The sequence below is a fragment of the Nicotiana tabacum genome, chromosome 7 (genome assembly GCF_000715075.1).
Source record: "Nicotiana tabacum cultivar K326 chromosome 7, ASM71507v2, whole genome shotgun sequence".
In the NCBI taxonomy this organism is placed as follows: Eukaryota; Viridiplantae; Streptophyta; class Magnoliopsida; order Solanales; family Solanaceae; genus Nicotiana; species Nicotiana tabacum.
The window spans coordinates 89,617,878-89,639,461 of record NC_134086.1 but is presented as its reverse complement, the minus strand read 5'-3'; the positions used below and the strand labels follow the sequence as shown (position 1 = coordinate 89,639,461).

At 37.1% G+C, this 21,584-nt stretch overlaps 1 protein-coding gene across 7 annotated transcripts in view; it reads left to right on the top strand.

Moving 5' to 3' along the window:
• Positions 1-334: 334 nt before the first annotated feature.
• The window catches only part of LOC107760944 (putative acyl-activating enzyme 19), a 28,987-nt gene continuing 7,737 nt past the window's right edge, over positions 335-21,584 (top strand). Inside the window, exons 1-13 of one of the 7 annotated variants that reach the window (XM_075257387.1) lie at positions 335-826; positions 2,292-2,792; positions 2,925-3,121; positions 4,603-4,806; positions 5,895-6,611; positions 8,759-9,408; positions 12,395-12,470; positions 12,550-12,636; positions 14,755-14,798; positions 15,559-15,667; positions 16,064-16,123; positions 17,189-17,273; positions 17,810-17,874. In XM_075257387.1, coding sequence (XP_075113488.1) covers positions 487-826; positions 2,292-2,792; positions 2,925-3,121; positions 4,603-4,806; positions 5,895-6,611; positions 8,759-9,408; positions 12,395-12,470; positions 12,550-12,636; positions 14,755-14,798; positions 15,559-15,667; positions 16,064-16,123; positions 17,189-17,273; positions 17,810-17,874 — 3,135 coding nt within the window. In that variant the 5' untranslated portion in view covers positions 335-486. The remainder of the gene's footprint in view (positions 827-2,291; positions 2,793-2,924; positions 3,122-4,602; positions 4,807-5,894; positions 6,612-8,758; positions 9,409-12,394; positions 12,471-12,549; positions 12,637-14,754; positions 14,799-15,558; positions 15,668-16,063; positions 16,124-17,188; positions 17,274-17,809; positions 17,875-21,584) is intronic. The other 6 variants (XM_075257385.1, XM_075257383.1, XM_075257384.1 and 3 more) reach the window with 6 other exon arrangements.

Below are 21,584 nucleotides of genomic sequence, written 5' to 3'. Positions count from 1 at the left end.
ACACAAGTCAACAAGGAATATTAGAAATAATATTATAGGAATGTAAATACTATTTTATAATGAATACTAAATTAATACATAAGGGGTCATCTGCTTTACACAATGAGCAACAATTTTTTTTTTTTTAAATTGAAGAATTAGTACATAAGCAACAAAAAAATTTCAAATTTTTGGTTGATTAAACTGAAAATTTCAGTCAAAATATAAAATAGAAATAAGCAAATAAAATAAAATAAAAAACTTATGCGATGTGTGGGGCGGGTGAAGACTGGTGAAAATGCTACACTAGGCGGGGCGGGGCGGGTTAAAATCTTCGCGGTTTTATACGGGTTAGCCCCGCAACCGCACAGCACCGCTTGCCATCCCTACCTAAAACGAGGGAGTAGCAAATTACACCCCTACAGCTCTTTACTCTTCCTGTCTTCGTTCTTGGTTTCTATAATACACTCTACTTCTCCAAAAGAAAAACGCAATTGTTCCTCGGAGATGGTTTCATACAATAAGCTTTCCGCTTGTTGTATATCTCACGAGTTCTACAAAGTTGCTACAATCAACCCCAATAAAATTGCAGTGATTCAAGCTTGTGGGGGTGTCAAAATCGCCAAAGAATTTCAACTCTTTTGCAGCGAAAACGGTGACGGAGAAACACGCGAGAAGTTTGAAGAGTTTGTATCTTCCAAGACGACGTCGGTTAATCCCCCGGTTTACGAAGGTGATGAGTGCTTCACGTATTCCGATGTTCTGTCCGCCGTTGATTCTCTCAGTTCACGGCTCCGTTGCATTCTTGACGGTGGCGATGACCCTAATCTTCTGAAACCCTCTTCAGGTATAATGCGTGTATGTGTTGTTGGTAAGTGAAATTTGTGATTTTATGGGGGTATTAAGTAATTAACGTAAAGATTTGTTGAAATAGTATCCACGGAGAAAAAAAAAAGATTTGTGAACTATTATCTGTAGACTAATTCTTCTTTCAGCTATAATTTTATATGACGAAGAAAAGATGGTGTTAATGTCTGCAGTAGTAACAGAACTTTGTGATTAACTGTGCTCGGAACTTTTTTGTAAGCCGTGTCGTATTTATATAAATAATAATAAATAAATATTATCTAATATTATTTTCTACCTCTTGGCCAATGGTTTAGTTGAATATTATTGCAAAGGGAGGTGTAGGTTCGATTCTCCTTGGCCTCAAATTTTTAACAAAAATTCTCGCTCAAAGATGTTTAAAAAATAGTGTCTAGGTCCTGTCTCGAACCTACAACCTTTACAAACCCAAATATAAGCTTGGCCAATGGACCAAGAAGTATTCTTTGCCAAAAAGCGGTGTCATTATTATATAATGCTTCATTTTTATAGAATATTAGTATAAACATTGTAATATTTTTTTCCGGGGACACTTCCACCCATGTGCATGCGCCCCTGACTGTGCTCTTAATGAGTTAAGATAATTTTTTCTTCCGTTTCTGTTTACTTTTTAATGGGATAAACCATATTCATGTAATCTGTGAACATGTGCATTTAGTTTAGTTTGGAGAATAAATCTTACAGCTGTGCTTTCTTGAAATTATTTTTGCTTTCTAATTTTCCTCTAGAATAGGGTCAAATTTGCTCTTGTACTATCCAAAATTGAGCAACTTCGCAAAAGTTTAATGGATGGTCCAATCTTACCATGCTACCTGGAAAAGTGTCATTTTTGCCTTTGTCCCCTAACAGAGCTCCAGCTCCAATCTGAGGGTAATTTTAAAGAATAGGCAAAAATTGAGGGCTAAATTTGAATCTTCTTTCTCGAAGAATTTGGACACGTAGAGTCCACCCATCTCATGGTGGAGTTTGTGTTAATGGCAAAGGAAAATACGAGATAGATTTGCTAATGACAAGGGTACGAATGCACCAAAATACGACAAGTGCATGAATGCACCAAAAAGTATAACGGAGAGAAAAAATGAGCAATTTTAGAGAGCACAGGGGCAAATTTAGACCTTTTCCCTTATTTTTATAATTATTTGCTTTGGCTCATGAATTCAACTGCCTCAGAAATTGAAAGTTTATGATTATTTGGGCCTTCATGAATTACAATAAAAATTTGTTTAAATATTTGTTGTAATAGCCAAGTTCTTCTTTTTGTAGTGTGCCATGATCTGTGTTTTCTATGGTTTGTAAAAGAATGTGACAATGTTATGCTTACTTTTTTGAAATCTTTTGGTTTTCTATTGTTGGCTATAGAATCCTTCCACATGTTGATGATCACTTTATGAGTAAACTAATTAGGCATTGCATCTTTTCTTGGCTAGTAGTTAATATGCATCATACTGCAAATAACTGCAGTTCTAAGGGCCAGTCAATCTTGGGGTCTTCTGATCAAGGTTTAGAGCAGTATAAACAGCTCCATAAAACATATTGCCCTAGAATAGTTGGAATATATATGGAACCTTCAGTTGAGTACATTGTTGCTGTTCTATCCGTTTTGAGGTGCGGAGAAGCATTTCTGCCTTTAGATCCATCTTGGCCAAACGAAAGGGTACAATTGGTAATATCTTCTTCAAAAGCTAGTCTTATTGTGGGCTATGGATCTTCTGTTGGTGGAACTTGTCATCAGCTTGACAAATTACAATGGCTCATTGATAAAGGCAGTTATCCTGTCTTTTATATGTCAATGGAGGATTTCATCCCAAAAAAATCTGATTTGTTGTTAGGCTGGCCTTGTGAAAGTGAAAGGTTGAGATCGTTCTGCTACTTGATGTACACATCTGGATCGACTGGAAAACCTAAGGGTGTATGTGGCACTGAAGTAGGTGAGTTGTACATCCTTTAGATTGTTCAACCATTTGTCATCAATTTATATTGCCCCGATACATAATTTATGCTTTTATAGTTTTCGCTTTCCTTTAGGCACTAACTCAATTTGTTTAATCATACGCTTGCAGGTCTTCTGAATCGCTTTTTGTGGATGCAAGAATCATATCCCTTTCAAAAAGAAGAAATCCTTTTTTTCAAAGCATCAATAAGCTTCATTGACCATTTGCAAGAATTTTTAGGAGCTATGCTTGCTAATTGTACGTTGGTCATACCTCCTTTCAATCAGCTGAAGGACACAATATTTTGTGTAGTCAATCTTTTACAGGTATATGCAAAGGGGTATTTACCCTTGAATTTCTTGTTATTTGACAGTGTTTTTAAAAGGGTGTGCATTATTTCTCATGTGGTAGACAACAACATTAAGGGCTTTTGTGTCCATTAACCAATTGCTGTTCTCTTACACCTACAAACATAAAGCAAGTATTTTCGCTCAGGTGCTGCTGGTGCGACAAGTCTTGACTCTTGAGAGTATTGGGTGCTTGTTAATCAAGTAAAATTTATATCTAGATTACTGCTTTGGTGATCACTTAGCTTTTTCTAACATTATTTAGACTTCTATCGCTAGAATGAGCGTGAGTTCCTTGAGTAATTTGTACTCTAGCTGCTGTATTGGTTGCTGATAATTCTGTACTAAGCTAAAATACTGCTGCACAAACACTATCATTGTCATCTCTCTCTCTCTCTCTCTCTTTGGGGGGGGGGGGGGTACACCTCTTATGTTCTTTGGAATTTCAGTGTTATATAATCTAAATGACTGTTATTGGTGGCAGTAAGTTGCAAGAAGTTCAAGTGGGTAATGTTTACCTTTTTGATTATGAAATTTTCAAATACTGCATGAATAAAGCTCTGCCTATTCTTGGTAGATTTCTGGCACTGATAATGTCATTGTACCAAAATTATCAAGCTACCTTTATTCAATGGATTTGTGGTTGGTCAATAACATGCTTTGGTCTTGCTCTGGTCTGGCCGTCTGGATCGGGATTTTTCTTCTTTTCTTTTGCATTTCTGCTGCCTGCCTTGGTTCTTGAACCTCTTTTCTGGCTTGCATTTATCCACTGATTTCTCTTTTGAAACAAAAAATTGAGCCACCATTCTTTCCCCTTGAATCTTGATATAGAGGAAATTCCATATATTCTTTTGGGAAAAGGTCAAATTTGCCACTGCATTCGAAATTGAGCACCATTGAAAAAAGTCTCGTTTTTGCTCTTGACCCGTAATGTAGCTCCAACCCGAGGCTAAGTTTAAAACTTAGTCAAAATTAGAGGGGTAAATTTTCACCTTTTTTCTCGAGGTATGTTGACATGTGTTGTCCACCCATTTCACTCTAAAGCTCCCTTAATGACAAGGGCAAATACAAGATGATTTGATAGCGGCAAGGATGTGAATGGACCAAGGTATAACAGAGGATCAAGTGGAGCAATTTCGAATTGTATAGCATCAAATTTGGACCTTTTCCCTGTTCTTTATTCCTTTCCGTACTATGAGAGCATAAAAAATTCAAAAACTTCCATTATTTTTTCCATTATTTGTCTCAGGAGTACACTATGAGCAGGCTCGTGGCAGTTTCATCTCTTATAATGGCGATCTTCCTGCTCTGCAGAGCATATACTATTCTAAAGTTCAGATTTCCTTAAAACTTCTAGTGCTAAGTGGTAAAAGTTTTTGATATGTCGCTGTGGAAGATGCTTGTCAAGTTGCTTACCCAGACTTCTGTTATTCCATTATTTTTTCCATCATTTATCTCAGGAATATTCTATTAGCAGGCTCGTGGCAGTTCCATCTCTTATAAGGGCGTTTCTTCCAGCTCTGCAGAGCATATATTATTCTACAGTTCAGATTCCATTAAAACTTCTGGTACTAAGTGGTGAAGTTTTTGATATATCGCTGTGGAAGATGCTTGTCAAGTTGCTGCCCCAGACTTCTATTCTTAATATATATGGAAGTACAGAGGTAAATTTCCGTCTCTTTACTTTTGGGTTAATCAAGTCCTTGCAAGTTCTAATACTGAATCACTTGGAAGGAAAAAAGCTTCATGTTCCTTTGTGTTTTTCTTTTTGATCACTTATGTTCTTGTAAGTTCTAATGTTTGGACCGCTCGAAAAGAGAAGCTTTGAGTAATGCTTTCTCATATCAAACAAGATGCCAATTTCTATCCTTATTTTCTTCATCCTTTTATTTGTGCCACCTTCTCTACTCGATAGAATCACTTTAGTTTGGAGTTTAAATTGGGAAACTTATGTTAGTTCTTGAACTTTAGGTTAAATTCAATTTCTTAGTACTTGTGACCATAGTCAGTGCATATTAGCCTTTAATCTGTGTGATCTGAGTTTTATGTTGGTGCTCTACTTTTTGGTATACGTCTTGTATACGGGAGATTTTCCATATTAAATGAAATAATTTTACCTTGTCTCAGTGTTGTCAAAGGCGGGCTTAAGCCCTGAAGCGAGGCTCAAAACATGTTGAGCGCTTCGCCTCGCTTTGTGGGCGCTTTAGTGCCGCATCAAGGCTCTAAGGCATACTTTTCCTTGCCAATGAGTGTAATCCTGAAAATGCGACATTAAACATTTGATATTTCACTTTTTCTATACTTTTCCTTGCCAATGAGTGTAATCCTGAAAATGCAACATTAAACATTTGATATTTCACTTTATCTTAATTTTTTTTTTTCAATTTCATTGTCCACATATTTGTTATTCATGCTTATAATAATTAGTCTTGGACTATATGTATACATATTTTTACTTTTTCTCCAGTTGCGCTTTTTTTCATTAAAGCCCACGCTTTATTTGCGCTTTGCGCTTAAAGCCCCAATGGACCGTAGAGCTTTTTTGCGCTTTTCGCCTTTGATAACACTGCCTTGTCTAAAAGAGTGTTTGTGATTTGAGCTAGTACTCTCCTTACGTCACCTATCATTTTAATCCACTATCCTCTGTAGTCTTCACTAATACTTTGGATTTTTGAAGTAGCTTACGTCACCTATCATTTTAATCCACTATCTTCTCTGTAGTCTTCACTAATACTTTGGATGTTTGAAATAGGTTTCTGGTGACTGCACATATTTTGACTGCAAGTGGTTGCCCCCAATGTTGGAGCAAGATGCACCGGGTAGTGTTCCAATAGGCATTCCCATTGGAAATTGTGATGTGGTTCTTGTTGGGGAAAATTCTCCCTATGAGGGTGAGATATGTGTCAGTGGAAGTTGTGTTGCTGCTGGATACTTTTGTCATCCTTCTATTTTCCCATTGGATAACGTTGAGCTACATCAAGAGGTAGCTGATGCTGAGAACGATAAAAATGAAGTGAACTGTTACTTTAGAACTGGAGATTTTGGCAGAAAACTTTCAAATGGTAACCTGGTGTGTATCGGGAGAAAAGACCGCTCTGTAAAGATCAGTGGGCAGCGTATTGCTTTAGAGGAGGTTGAAAGCGTTTTGAGGGAACACCAAGAAGTAGTTGATGCTGCTGTAGTTTCTCGTTGTGTTCAAGGAGATATTTTACTTCTTGAAGCATATGTACTGCTCAAACAAAAGGAAAGCAACCTTGAGTTCTTCAGGTCCTCAATTAGATGCTGGATAGCCAGCAAACTTCCCCTGATAATGGTTCCTACTCGTTTCTACTTTGTTGAATCTTTTCCTATGTCTTCCTCAGGGAAAGTGGATTACAAGAACTTGGCCACTTTAGCTGCTTCTGAGGCAGGTAGCCGTATTGAGATTGAAGAGACTCAAGATATCGATCTCATTAATGTTATACAGAAGGTATTTAACTAGACTTCAGCTTTATTAAAGGTTGTGATTCTGTTGTAATATGGGGTTAGCAATCTTGATTTCAATTTTCATGCTTCGATTTTCATTCAGTACCAAGTCTGCCGATGATTAAAATGTGATTTTTTTGGTTAGATATATTACGATGTAGATGTGAAGAAAAATCACGTGTAGATTGTTAAGATCATAGGATGCCTAGATAAGTTGCTAAAAGTTGTTGTTAGCTTGTATTTTCTATGCTGGATACTATATACTTCTTGTTTATGGGAATTCACTCCCTTCTTGAGCAACTTATCAGCTGGTGTCTCAGGATGGAAAGTGTGCCACATAAATTGAGACAGGGAGTATTATATAGTTTGGCTTATATTGGGTGTGGAGAAGCTGATTGGTGAAACAGCTATTCAGTTAATGAAGATATTTTCTATGAAAGGTGGTTAGCTTGGTAAAAAAAATGTACTCAAAGAGTAATTGAAAAGATATTACAGATCTTGAAACTTTTGTATGTTCTGACACTTTTGGAGCATGACATTTCAGTTAGTATAAATAGTGCTCTTTGTAGAGAATCACCTTTTGTATAAGCTTCTCTACCTTTTGCATACAAACTGTCCTATGCAGGGGTTTTCTCAACATTTTAACTGAATGACATTTTTTATTATTGATTATACCCTTGCAACAAGCTAACTGGGATAAAATTTCTTTTCTTGCAAAAGCTAGCTTTCACTCTTTCGATAGCATCATGTTGAGATGTGTATCATGTGTTATAAAATTCCCTTTTTATTTATGTAAAACAACTTATTCGTTGATATCTGTTAAGAGAATCCTTATATTGTAATATGTAAAGGATTCCAAATGCCAGACCATGTAACTGGAAGAATTATAGGGTTTTAATTTATGCCTTCTCTCTCTTTCAGGCAACTTGTAAACACCATTTAATTTGCAATATCTTGTGGGAGTAATCAACCGAATTAAAAAATTACTTGAAGGAGTAATCAGGTTCAGTGTTGTCAAAGGCTCATTTAAGGCGCGCTTAAGCCTGAAGCTCAGAAAAGCTCAGGGAGGGTGCTTCGCCTCGCTTAAGCTGCACTCTAGTATAGGCAAGGCACTAAGGCGTGTGCCTCATTGCCAATGGGCTCTATCTTGAATCGAGTGGTCCTAAACAACAAATATTTATCGGCAAATAAGTTTATAGTTGTTAAGGAAAACATTAGGAATGAATTTGTTTCTTTTATCTTAAATGACATATGAGTTTTTAATTTTTTTCCTTAGTTGCGTCCTTTTTTTACTAAAGCCCGCACTTTAATTGCGCTTTGGCTTAAAGCCCCAATCAACATGGAGCGCTTTTTAGAGCTTTTCGCTTTTGACAACACTGATTCAGGTTGTGTAATGACAGAAAACCTGTTTTTTTGTCCATTTTCTACAATATCACGCCAAGATTGTGTCAAAAATATATACAAGTTGTGCAAATGGATTAACCACATTTATCTATCAAGCTGTCCCAACTTTCTATATATCCTTTACCACCAAAAAATAGATGAAATGAAGAAGCTGTCTTTATAACATGATTGTTTTGCTTTCGTGGGGAAAATGAGCTGTAAATCCTCTTTTGCTAATTCGAAGTCTTTCCTGCTATTTGGTTAATAAAGTGTGAAGCTGCGGAGATTTGACAGCTGATTTATCTACTTGGAAAAAGGGTGGTAAAGGGAATTTATCTCATCCCAAAATAAGGGGGTGGTAGAGGGGGTTCATATATGCCTTCAGGTGCTCTAGACCCAAACTGGTACACCTCAGCGAACGAGGCATGATTCCAAAATGTGCAGCCTTCAATTAACTCTTGAAGTATGCCTTGAAATCTACTCGTGGAGCAGTGGTGTGCTTTGATGGTGTTGTAACTTAGCTACAATACAAATAATGAAGCTAATCTATGAGAAAGGAGGAGTGGTTGTAGACTTTAAGTAGTACTCTTGAACATTACATGCTTCTTCCTAAAGTTGACCAGTAACTGACTCATTATCATTGTTAAGGTTAGCTGTTGAATAATGAATGCGTGCTGTCATATTGTCGCGAGCCTCTTGTTCTCTAGTCAATATTATTTTCCTTCCGGTGTTTGTTTTCTAACACTTCCTTTAACTTTGATTGGACAGGCTTTTTCTGATGGTCTGATGGTTGTTGACAAGATTTCCCTTGATGATAACTTCTTTGAGATGGGTGGCAATTCTCTATCAGCAGCTTATGTCTCCTATAATCTAGGAATTAATATGAAGGACTTGTATACTTTTCCAACTCCTTTGAAACTTCAGAAGGCCATTCTACATAAAAAAGTGTCCTCTAGCCGTGAGCTTAGAGCTGATGCTTTAGTTGGAGTGAACTCGCAAGTTCAAGAAAAAAGCAAGCTTCCTTCTAATAAATCTTGGATGCCCGATCTTGATAGCAGTATCTCTTTGAGTTTGACAAGTGATTACCCCATTAAATGTTTGAAAACGGATTCAGATTTGTATATTGATCCCTATGATTTTAATGGAAGAGATATGAATAATTCAACTATGACAAAGGTTTCATGTTCCTACAGCCGGTGCAACAAAGTAAGGCATGACGCCAGATGTGAGGGTTACCATTGCCGATCCGTGTTATCTTGGGAAGTTCCACGTGATAAAAGAGGTCTCATGCGAGAACGGTGGATGGTCTACATGGAGTCTTGTGTTGATGCATCACCACTAGTTGTATTTAAAGAAAGAAGTGCTTATCTGTTTGTCGGAGCTCACTCCCACAAATTCTTGTGCATTGATGCAACAAGGTAATGCTGCATGTTTGTCTAAGATGATTGTGATTTTGAAAATCAAGAAAAAATTTAAAAAGTGCGTGAAGGACAAATTTCTTACATATGAGTCCTACATCCACTTGGTTTAGCTGAGGATGGGATATGTTGCCCTATTGGTCTCCATACACTATTAGACAGTTTTGATCTAGGCTTTGACCCAAAAAAGAAGTTCTCTTTGGATTGGAATGTCTAAATATGGACGCATAGACTAAACTTGATGGGATGCATTGTGGAAAGCTCTCTGTTATTTCAGTCATATCACTGCAATAGTTCGGTAGTATCACGCTTTTTTGGATAGAAGGTTACATTTCTGATATGGGACACTTCTACGAACTTTTTTAACTACATAAGTTTAATTTACTTCATAGCTTATCTAACAAGATAGTACCTTGACGATTTTCCATTCCTTCTTGCCGAGCCGCCTCTCTTCTCCATTTGATGCTTCCGCCTTCCCTTTGTATGACATACCCAGGCGCCCTCCTTTCCAATCACTAAGAAAAAATAAATACCAATCAAAGCCGGAGTGGTGATTATGCACCCATAGCTTATCTAACACTCTCATTCAAGTTAGTGCATACAAATCGTATGTAATGAGCTTGTTGCATATTCCTTTCGTGCCAATATTTGTGACCCTCCTTTTTTGCAATGTCCCGAAGTATTTGACTCTATTTCATGGTTTTGCATGTTTTAAAGCGTAAGAATTCAAATTCAATTACTCAAATTTCTACATAATGTGATGTGTCTGGCGTTGATACCATGTAAAAGAAATGGACCTTGAGCCTAACTCTACTCAAAAATCTAGTGATGAGCTGAGAATTACCCAAATACCATATAAGGAAGACAAGAATGCTACCCTTAACCAATGTGGGACGCTAACAAATCTATATAAGTTACCAAGTCACAAAAGTTATGGTTCGATGTTCAGCTTCTCCACTAAATCTTACTGTCACATTTTATTTCTACTTATTGTAAAGATACCAATTTATGTCAAACAAGAAAGTTGATTGGTTGGTAGGCTTTCTGTTAGAAGGAGATCGTGCCTAATCTATATCTATATGCTTAACATGCATAGGTTGACTTCGGTAAAAACCGAAACATGAAATAAAGATGGTCTGATTATGAGAAACCTGAAGGTAATGCTAGAGCACTTAAAGACTTGTTCTGGTGATCGGAGAAGCTTGGATATCACTTGTGGTAGGATTCAAGTGTAGGTCGTGCTTTAGGATGTTTAAAATTGTAATAAATTGATCAGGAAGTGAGGATACCGAGATTTCCTGGTGGCACCCTAACCTTAAGGTCCTTGGTTAGTTTTATTGCGGTCACATTAGTCCACAAGTGCAATGGATTGTCTTAGCAGAAAGAATCGACTCCGATAGATCCAAGAGAATAACCATCTCTTGTTCAGTACTTCAGTTGGCAAATAGGTGCTACATGTGTCAGCTCAACTCAGAGTCGGTTAACCATCTGTTACTACGCTGTACAGTAGTTGCAGATCTTTGGAACATGTTCCTTGCACTTTTTAGAATCAGTTGGACAGTCCCACAGAACATTAGGGATGCAGCAGTTAGCTGGAGCCTCTGGGAAGTTGATAGATCCATCAAGAAGATCTGGCAAATGATCGCAGCATGTATTTTCTGGTGTATCTGGACAGAGAGGAATCGTAGATGTTTTGACCTATGTTGCGCGGACTCTCCAAAATGTAGCCGCACCCGTGTCGGATCCTTCAAAAATGCACTACTTTTGGAGGATCCGACACGTATCCGGCCACATTTTCGGAGAGTCCGAGCAACATAGACGCAAGGTGGTAATATCTGGTACAAGTATTTACATGTCCCATGCAAACTACAACCTAGAAAGAGGATTTTATTCCCCTCTTAGATTTCATTAGCTCTCTCTCAATGGTTTAGTAGCCATTGTCTTTTGATCTAGGTTAACTCCCTGCTCTAGAATGGTTTTTTGTATTAAGAGTTAACCAAGTTTTCTATTGTAACCTTTTGCATCTTCTTGATGCCTATAATGCAATACCTTACTTCATAAAAAAAAGAGATTAGCAGAATATGGCTAGAGCTGGTCATGCGCGCACTGTGTGAGTGTGAAGGGCATGTGGGCCTCTAACAAAGATGCAATATCTTGGTTTCGTTCATATGATTATCCTGGTGATACTGATTGATACGCAACACATATGAGCAACAAGAAAAGTTTGGGACAACTGTGATGGTTGTCGTGGAATGCATGGCCACGAGATGTTTCTTCTCCTCCTGTTGCAAGTGAATGCTCAACTAATTTTACCAAAAGTCTGATACCATGTGAAAAATAAGAGAAAGATAGGAAGAATTTGTGAAGCAGCATGTCATGCGACTGATCCTTTTAAATTCAAACATTTCAAGGTTTATGGTTATACTTCTTGCGGCTTCGATACACTTTTTATATATTACATACATCTAAGTCTCATGTATTTACATAACTTATCTAACATTGGTTAGCGGATTTTTCTCATGAAGTTAACATTATGTGTATAACTGTGGTTATTTATTGTCATTTTCTGCTGTCACTTATGTCGATAGTATGAGAGGCTTTTTGGTAATTAAGTACATCCCATCTTGAGTGAAAGCTTCTCATTGCTTTTTATTTTACATTTCTGTGTGTATTGTTTGCTTGTGATTGTTCCATATTTGCAATTTGTTATTCAAAATTTGGTTTTGCCTACGATCGTGTATGCTTGGTCGTTTTGGTTTACCTTTGCCATTGTTGCTTGAGCTGTGAGAAAGGTGACTTCCTTGTGGACTAGTCCAAGCAATGCTTACTGTGGATGGCTGCATTGTTGACTCAGTTCTTATTTCTCGACCCTAGCTTTCTGTTTCTTTATCGATAGATGGGCAATTTTATGCTTAATTTGAGATGGTTTTCTGGCTTGGTTGATGAAAAGCATCTGACTATACTACTTCACTGCAAATGTGTTTAGTGGTCTTGTTTTGTGGGAGATCAAATTAGAAGGACGTGTTGAGAGTTCAGCAGCAGTTCTACATGACTTTTCTCAGGTTATAGATGATAACTTTTTTCTATCGTAGTTTTCTAGATTGTAAGTTTTACTTCAGCTGATAGGGATCTCACTTACAGGTTGTTATTGGATGTTATGATGGAAATATTTATTTTCTGAATTTTTCAAATGGCATCCCTTGTTGGAATTTTCAAACACATGGAGAGGTATGATTACATTTACTGTATTCAGTAATTATAGTATGTTGATTACCTTTTCCATTGCACTTCTTGATTATGATAGAAAGATACCATAATTAGAGAAGGGTTTAGCTTGATCTATTAGGCAAGCATTAATATGATGCAGTTTAGCTGCCACAAAGGCCTAAACTATAATAGTTATCGCTTGTCTGCCAAAAGTGCTGAAGGATTAATAGTGGCGACTTTAACCATTACTTTAGAAGTATTATTGATGAGCTGTAACACTCGTTACTTCGAAACTGTAGGTTTAGTATTTAATTTAGGATTTCCTGTCACAAAGGCTTCCTTGTTATTTTAGGATGTCTGTTATTGTGTTTACTTAAATTATTACTTGGGTAACAAGTTTGTGGAAGTCAAGTTTCCCTGGATTTAGGGTTTTAGGTGTTGGAGTTTCTAAAATTTGTATATCTTGGAGAGTTACATTCATACGTTTATACAGTATTATCAAATAATTTCAGAAGCTGCCTTTTCCTATCTCCAGACAATAGCATTTTAAGACCTTGCTGCTTACAAACCATTAAACCTAAGGTTAACAGAGGAGCGACAGTAATAATGTGATCGCATATTGCCTAAAGTATTTGTTTCCCTCGAAGTATTTCATGTCTGGAAGTGTGAAGGGATCAAGGAATCCATGGCCTGCCCAATTCAATCTTTTCTTTTTGGGTGAACCTTCCAAATTCAGTCCCTGTACAAAAAATACAATATCTACAGGAATAGCCTGAATACAGTTTTGTAGAGTTTGTGGGCTTGGATTTCAATAAACACTGATCATATCTAGACAGCTTCCTTTTTTTTTCTTTTTTCTTTTTCCTTTTTCTGTTAGAATGATGAGTTTTATAGAACAACATATAGTTTGGTGCAAATCTGTTAATTTGGGCCTTGAACTTTTGTAGTGATGGGAAAATGTAAAATATTTGTGCAAGGTGAAGTTGCCTGGTTGCTTTGGTTCATAGAAAATAAACATAATATGAAATGCCAGGTTTCATAGCCAGTAAAAATTATTTAGTAAAATTGCATTTTTAGTGCCTAATTTTTACAGGTAGTGCATTTCTGTTCTGCTTTTTTGAGTTTGTAAGTACATTAGCTTTAACATAACATGCAAAATACGATGTCATCCTAATTGTTGTAAACTTTTGGGTGGAAAAAAGAGAATTAACCTATTTGTAATCTTTTAAGCGTTCCAAGTCTGTTTTCACTTGTATATCCATTTTCTTTTTGTGGATGGAGTCATCAATTAAAGCCAAACTTCTAGTACGTATTCAGTTCCTCTTAATATAGTATCGTGCCTTAGTTTTTGTCTTAACATATGTATGGTAAAAAATGAGTCTGTTCTTTTATGTAAAGTAAAATCTATCTCAATGATTGTAATTTCGCTTGATTTTCAACTGAATATTAGATAATCAAACAAAAGAATATTACAATCCTGTAGATTTTTTTTGTTCAATTTAAGAGGTGTTTTTTTTTAACTACAGTAGAATTTTGATTAAATAGCACAGAAAAGTTTTTTCAAGAATGAGAATTTTTACTGGTTTCTTGAGTATTTGTTAATTTTTTTTTCTTTTGAAAAGTCATGTAATTGAGATAGGATCTCAATTTACTTTAAAATTCACTTTTCATAAATATTTTAAAATAAACTAAGGTGTAATAGTATATCAGAAGGATTGTTTGCATTATTAGAGGTTTGACGTCAATTTGTATAAAAAATGTGTCATATCCAAGACGCATAAATTTTTATATCAGGAAGTTACCACCGTTAGGATGAGATCCAATCTTTGCACTTAAATGTTCAAATTAAGGTATTATGTGCATAATTGATAAATTAAGACAAAAAATGCACAACCCTTGAAATCTAGGTACCAAAGATGCAGTTTTGACTTTTAAAATTTATGGACTCTTGTGTTATTACAAGAGGTGGATATTAATCATCCATTGGTGATTGTAGACCAATTGAAGGGTAATTTACAAAAGGTAGTTGATATTAATCATAATAGTCTGTTGGAAATTAGCTTTCTTTCCTGTTTACTGAATTTTTTTTGTTGACTGTTGTTGGACATTTATTTTGTGCTCAACTTCTGAAATTTTAAGGTTAAATCGCAGCCAGTTGTTGACAAAGAGAGGCACTTGGTCTGGTAATTTTTCTGCTTCTTTATCCTGGTTGATAAAACTTGCAAACATTTTCTACTACATCTGAAGCTTGTCTATTTCTTCTATTCTCGTGGCATATCAGTGCATATATGCCCTTTTTTTCAACTTCGGAGAGGGGGCTTGGGAAGGCAAAATCCCAGTAAATACAGAAAAGGAATGGGCGTTGTTTTGCCTTCTTAATGTCCTTACATTTCTGGAGATTTCATTTGATTCTACCTCACCTGAAACGCCTCATGTTACATGTGTTCTTACAATGTCCTAATGATCTCATTCTCTAAATTCATTTTGTTGCATTAGCAGCTGGGTGCTGTTACCTATCACAGAAAAGCTGGGGGAGCAGTACAGCTAGGTTCCATTGTTTCTATGCCCGCCCATGTATGCTGTGTTGACTTCTTAGAATTACTGAGAGCCCATGGTGCTTTTTGGATCTAGTCTCTCAACTGTCCAAGTGCCAATTGACTCCTAGAGTTATGGAGAGCTCATGTTGCTATTAGAGAAGTCTTTCAATAGTCCAAGTACCTTTTAACGTCCTAGATTTACCAAGATCTCATTAGTCCAAACTTAGAATCTAAAGAGAAAATGAAGAAATTTGGCATGATCTACCGATGAGAATAAATAGATACATGTGCTCTAATGGTTTTTTGTTGATCGGTTCCCCAAGTTTTCTTGCCATCTTGATACAGTTAGCATTCTTTTACTGCAACTATACTACTCATTCTTTTGTCTTCGTATAATTGACTGCAGGTGTGGATCGCACGACCATAATCTCTATGCCCTTGATTATGAGAATCAGTGTTGTGTTTACAAAATCCGATGTGGTGGTAGCATATTTGGTGCACCTGCACTTGATGAGGTGGATCTGAATGTCCTTCTTAGTAGATAGACCCATTCTTTTGGAATTTTCTGGCACTTCGCATAACATGTTAACTTGTGGCTGTACATGTCTTAAAGGGCTAATTAGCAAAACCTTCCGTGAGATCTACGAGAATGATTTGCTTTTATGCCCTCATCACATCTTATGTCTTCCATCTCAACAGAATTGCACCCCAATGAAGCGATTTTCATTAGATGTTTGGTCAGATTACCTTATATTGCACGTTATTATATGCTTTTCCTGTATACCAGACTGTTTTGGAACAATTATATTTACCACTTTGCAACGTCTCAGCACTTAACATCGATCTTCTGCCTTCTTTAAGCAACTTGTTCTTCTTATATTCTTAACCTTTTCTTTTAAAAAACTTTGTAGGTGCATGAAAAGCTCTATGTGGCATCCACTAGTGGCAGAGTAACAGCTTTATTTGTCAGGGTGCGGAGATGTATTTATATTTCTTTTAAATATGTTTCTCTTATTTTTCCTATGAAATATAAGTAATGATCGACCAAGTGGAAGAAAAGTAATTCGGGGCCATCTTCATCTCATAACTCGTACCTCTATGACAATTTGCACATTTTGTAGATTCATAGGGCAAATTGTTTCGGCCATTAAATTTAATTTCCTGTTGAGTATTAGAGAGATCTCATCTTCTGCTAGATAATAGTAATAGCAACATTTTTCGGTGTCCAAAAATTTCATACTATCATCTATGGTCCATGTTAGCTCCATGCCCTTGGTCACATGGCCTTATATGTTACTAAAATAGTTACTTGCTTTTATGGTTAAACAATAAGTGTATATGACATGTGAAAGCAGATAATCTAAGCTGTAGAAAGAAAATGAAGATTTTATTTTACTGGCTGCATTTTTGGTAGTTCTGTTCTGTATGATATGATTTGGTCTCATTTTAAGATGTGAGGTAAGATCATAAGACCTTGCCAGAAACATCGTCTCCATTATGTGAAACATACCGTTAAAGTAGTACCAGAGGTTCCTATAAATATAGAAGATTGGGTATCATTTGTAGGAAGCCATATTTTTGGTAAGATTTTCTACTTTTTGGTATACATCTTGTATACGGGTGTTTTTTGCCCATTACTAATAAAATTTTATTAATTTATTGAAAAAACGTAGTACCAGATTAGAATATTGGCTATTTTAAAGCTAGGCTGTTTGCTAAATGCTTTTATATATATATATATATATATATATATATGTGTGTGTGTGTGTGTGTGTGTGTGTGTGTGTGTGTGTGTGTATGTACCAAATTAGAATTTGAGATAGAATATCTCTCTAGCCTAAGGCTCTTCTTACCATCCTTGGTTTTCTTTTCTTTGCCAACATCTCCACTCTGGGGTGGGATGGGATATGTATTGCTCCACGGTATGAGCATAAGCTTCCTTTGTTCGCGGCATCCAAGCATTACCTTCTTATACTTTCGTAATATTGCTAATATTTGCTTCTTTGCAAGCCTGTTAAGCAATTCTCTCTCTGCAGGCTCTTCCATTTTATCAAATATGGGTACAAGAATTGGGAGTTCCTATTTTTGGGTCACTTTCAATCAACCCTTCATCTGGAAATGGTACTTGTTTTGTGTCATTGTCAATTTATCCTGGTTTGCTATATATTTTTCCGGAGTAGATATTGAGCAGAATTGGCTGATTAACATTTTGGTTGGTAGGGGTCTATAAAGGCATCCAGAGCTGTGTGTAAATGTTTAGGGCTACAAAGAATAAGAGTGTGCTAAGTTATTGATTGGACAAGTTTATTCATATTTGTTATGATTTAGAGGGTGTTTGGATTGACTTATTTTAAGTGCTTATTGACTTTTAAGCACTTTTTTAGTTTGTGTGGTGTTTGACAATGATAAAAAGTGCTTAAAAGCACTTACATTTAGGCACAAAAAGTACAAAATAAGCTAAAAGCCAAAAATTGGGTATTACCAACTTATGGCTTTTGGCATTTAGCTTAAAAGCTACTTTTTATAAGCCAATCCAAACACCCTCTTATTTTTATGATGTTATGCATTGTTGTCTAAATTTTGGATGATTGGTAGTACATGCTGTTATGGTGTGTGTTTCAGATGTCAAATACATAACTTAGCTTGTGGTGTTGCAGTTATATGTTGCACGGTGGATGGAAGTGTTGTTTCGCTGGGCACTGAGGGATCTGTCATCTGGAAGGTAGAACAATATTAATTTCCTTGAACTCCACACGTTCCCTCTTGTTACGTGGATATAAGGAGGATCATTTTTTTTTTTGTGGTGAAACTGAACTAGTTAAAACCTGCACGAAATAGGCAACTCCAAATAGAAGAACCAATGCACCTAAAACGAAGCATATTTAGAATTTCATAACTTTTCACTTTAGAATCTCAAGCTCTCAGGCACACTCCCAGAGGAGCCTGAGTACAAGAATTTTTAGCTTTCCATGAACACCATTAGACAGCCCTCGAAATTCCGACCACTCCACTGAAATTTTTCCGACGAAGCAGCCTCCACGCGCGGCACTTTCCGGCGACCCAGTCACCACGCGCCGGGCGCGTGAGCCAATTTCCGGCAGCTTTTCAAATTTTTTTTTGGACAGCTTCCTGTACTGCTAATTCCAACCAGATCGGTACAATTTTTTCAGATTTCCGACGACTTTTATTTTTCCGGGAGCGGGAAACCTCTGTTTTAGCCCAAATTTCAGTTTCTTTTACCTCAACTGTGATGACTATCAAATACTCCTTATAATTTCCATAACCTGAACAGCTGGGTTGTACAATATGGGAGACAACCGGATTTATTTCAACGTAGGATTCAAATCTTTTGACATCACCAGATGGAATTCCAACAAAGAGGTATGGTTCGAATGGGTGGAGAGAAGCCGCAGCATGATGAGACGTTCATCCATGGGCAGAAAGGTAATGGAATGGATTTGTTTTGTACTTAAAGAAGCGTCGACAGATCAAATGAATTTAGTGAAGCGATGGAAGTACAAGGAACATATGACAGAACATTTCTGTACCAGGAAATTCAACGTTCATGGAAGATACATGAGCATTCTGTCACTGAAGGGAGAAGGGAGGTCTGTTATTATAATTCCAGAGTTAGCTTTGAATGCAGGTTGGAAAGACATAGCAGCTAAGATAGAAAGATTCATACATCAGACCCCCAAAATGAATCCCACAGCCCCACCTAGAATCACTGTGGACAACTACTATTATGTCAAAGCAATCAAGGAGAGTAAATGGCAATCCAATACCCTTCGAGAGGTAAAGGTCAACATAAACAATGGAGATACCTCTGTTGTGGAACCGACAGGTAGCGAGGATTCTGGTTTACTAAAAAGATGCATTGTCGGGTTTTTTGGGAAAGAAATCAATGAGAGACCCACTTTAGCAGACATAAGGCGATGGGCTAGTGCGTCATGGAACAAAGCATATGGAGTAAACATGTATGAAATGACAGACAACATGTTTCTTTTTGAATTTCCAAACTAATTCATGGCAGAGCAGATTATGCAAGGAGAATGGAGTTGGAAAAAGTTCAAGCTTCATCTGGAATGGTGGAGTCATACTGCTGGATGCATTCCAAACTCACAAATCGAGGAAACATGCTGGATTAGAGCCATGGGGATTCCTTTACATCTATGGTCACAAAAGATCTTCAAAGAAATAGGAGATCTCTGTGGGGGATGGATAGCTACTGAAGAAGAAACTGATCTCAAATATCATCTTAAGTGGGCAAGAATTAAAATTGTTGGTGATGGCAGAAAGATTCCCAATGAGGTTGGGATTGAAAGAGACAGTATCAAATTTTTCATCCCAATCTGGGATGAAAGACAAACAAGATATGAGCTGAAGATGCAAGATAACGAACAATGTTTTGAAATAGAGAGATATTTGAACAATCAAGTGGGGTGCACCATATTGCAAAACACTGATAAAGGAAAGGCAAGTGTGCAACTTACACAAGGTTCGAGTTCGATGAATCAGAGCAGTAAAGTGACAAACAACGAGCTGAAATCCTATGACTCCGACTTGGCTGCACAAGTCATTTTTAATGATCTCTCGTGTGAGTTTTCTGATGATATTAGGCTGAAGCCTTGTATTGAAGAAATGGGAGGACCTTCTTACCTGGAGGCAAAAGAGTCCACTCCAGGGGATCCAATCCCCAATGAAAACCTTGAAAGTATGCCAAAGGCAACACTTAACAGTTGCAGTCAGCCAGAAGGTGGAGCAGAGATAGCAAGACTGGAACAGAAGGCAGGGGAGCAGAGCATAAACACAAATATGGGGGAAGATCAAGTTGGAAGTGCTTTGGAACAACTAAAGCACTTTAGCTCTATCCAAGATTGGGAAATCGAGGAGGTGAATCCTATAGCAGTTCAGCAACACAATCCATTAATGGATAAAGACATGGATGCAACACTATGGGTCCATCAAAATATGATCAAATTGGGGAAAATGTTTGGAATAGATTTTCAAGGCCATGAAGAAGAAGCATTGGAGTTGTTAATGCAAATTGACAGTTGCAGACATGTTAGAAGGGTGGAGACAGAGTTGGAGGTGAAGAAACAAAGATTCAAAGGATCACTGGAATTAAAAGGTTTCACTTCGTTTGATGTCAAATTCAAGAGTGACGGGAAAAAGGAGTAGGGGAAGAGATCTATCAATCATTTCAATATGAAGATCAAAGTAATTTCCTGGAATGCAAGGGGATTAAACGACAAGAAAAAAAGGGAGATCATAGAAAGTCAAGTGCAGAACTGGAGGGCAGACATTATATGCATGCAAAAGACAAAAGTGGAGTGAGATATCAAGGAAATAGTCAGTCAAATATAGGGTGGTAGTTGGGTAAGGTATGCAAGATTAGAAGCTAGCGGCACGAGAGGGGGGATTTTGTTATTATGGGATTGCAGAGTATGGAAAGGGGAGGTGTTACAGACTGGTGCATACACTTTGACTTGCAAGTTCGAGGCTCTTTTACAGAATTTTCAATGTCACATAACAGGAGTGTATGCCCCAAATTGTAGAATAGAAAGGAAAATAGTATGGAGAGAAATTGGTGCAGTGAGGGGATTGATGGAAGGTCCTTGGGCGGTTGAATTCTCGGATTTTATAGAAGATATGGAGTTGATAGATCTACGACTTGAAGGAGGCTACTATACTTGGTTCAAAGGGGACAATCATACCGCCGCTTCAAGAATTGATAGATTTCTCATTTCAGAAGAATGGGATGAAAGCTTCAGAAACATCAAGCAAACTATCCAACAAAGGTTGATTTCGGACCATTCACCTGTGGCTCTATACTGTGGTGCGTGGGAACAAGCTAAATCATACTTTAAGTTTGAAAATTGGTGGCTGAATGTGGAAGGTTTTGATGACAGAATTAGAGACTGGTGGACATCTTTTGAATTCTCAGGAAGACCAGATTTCATTTTAGCTTGCAAGTTAAAAGCTCTCGAGGGCAAGCTAAAAGAATGGAGCAGAGTTTATGAAGGTAATTTGGGACTGCAAAAATCAAAATTGCTAAGTCAACTAGCAGGTTTTGAGACAACACAACAACTAAGAGCGCTGACATCAGTGAGGAAGCAACTACTCTAATGGAGATTGAGGAACAACTCAAGAATGAAGAAATTGTATGGAGACAAAAATCAAGAGCTCTGTGGCTCAAAGAAGGGGACAGGAATACAAAATTTTTCCATCGCACTGCAAATGCACACAAGAGAAACAACAACATTGATCAACTAATGATTCGACATGAAGTAGTCGAGGATCCAGACAGAATAGAGGTTGAGATAACTGAATTCTACAAGGAGTTATACAAAGAACCTGAAGAGTGGAGACCAACGGTCAATTTCGAAAATAGCTCAAGAATTTCTGAATCAGAAAGGGAGTTTTTACAGA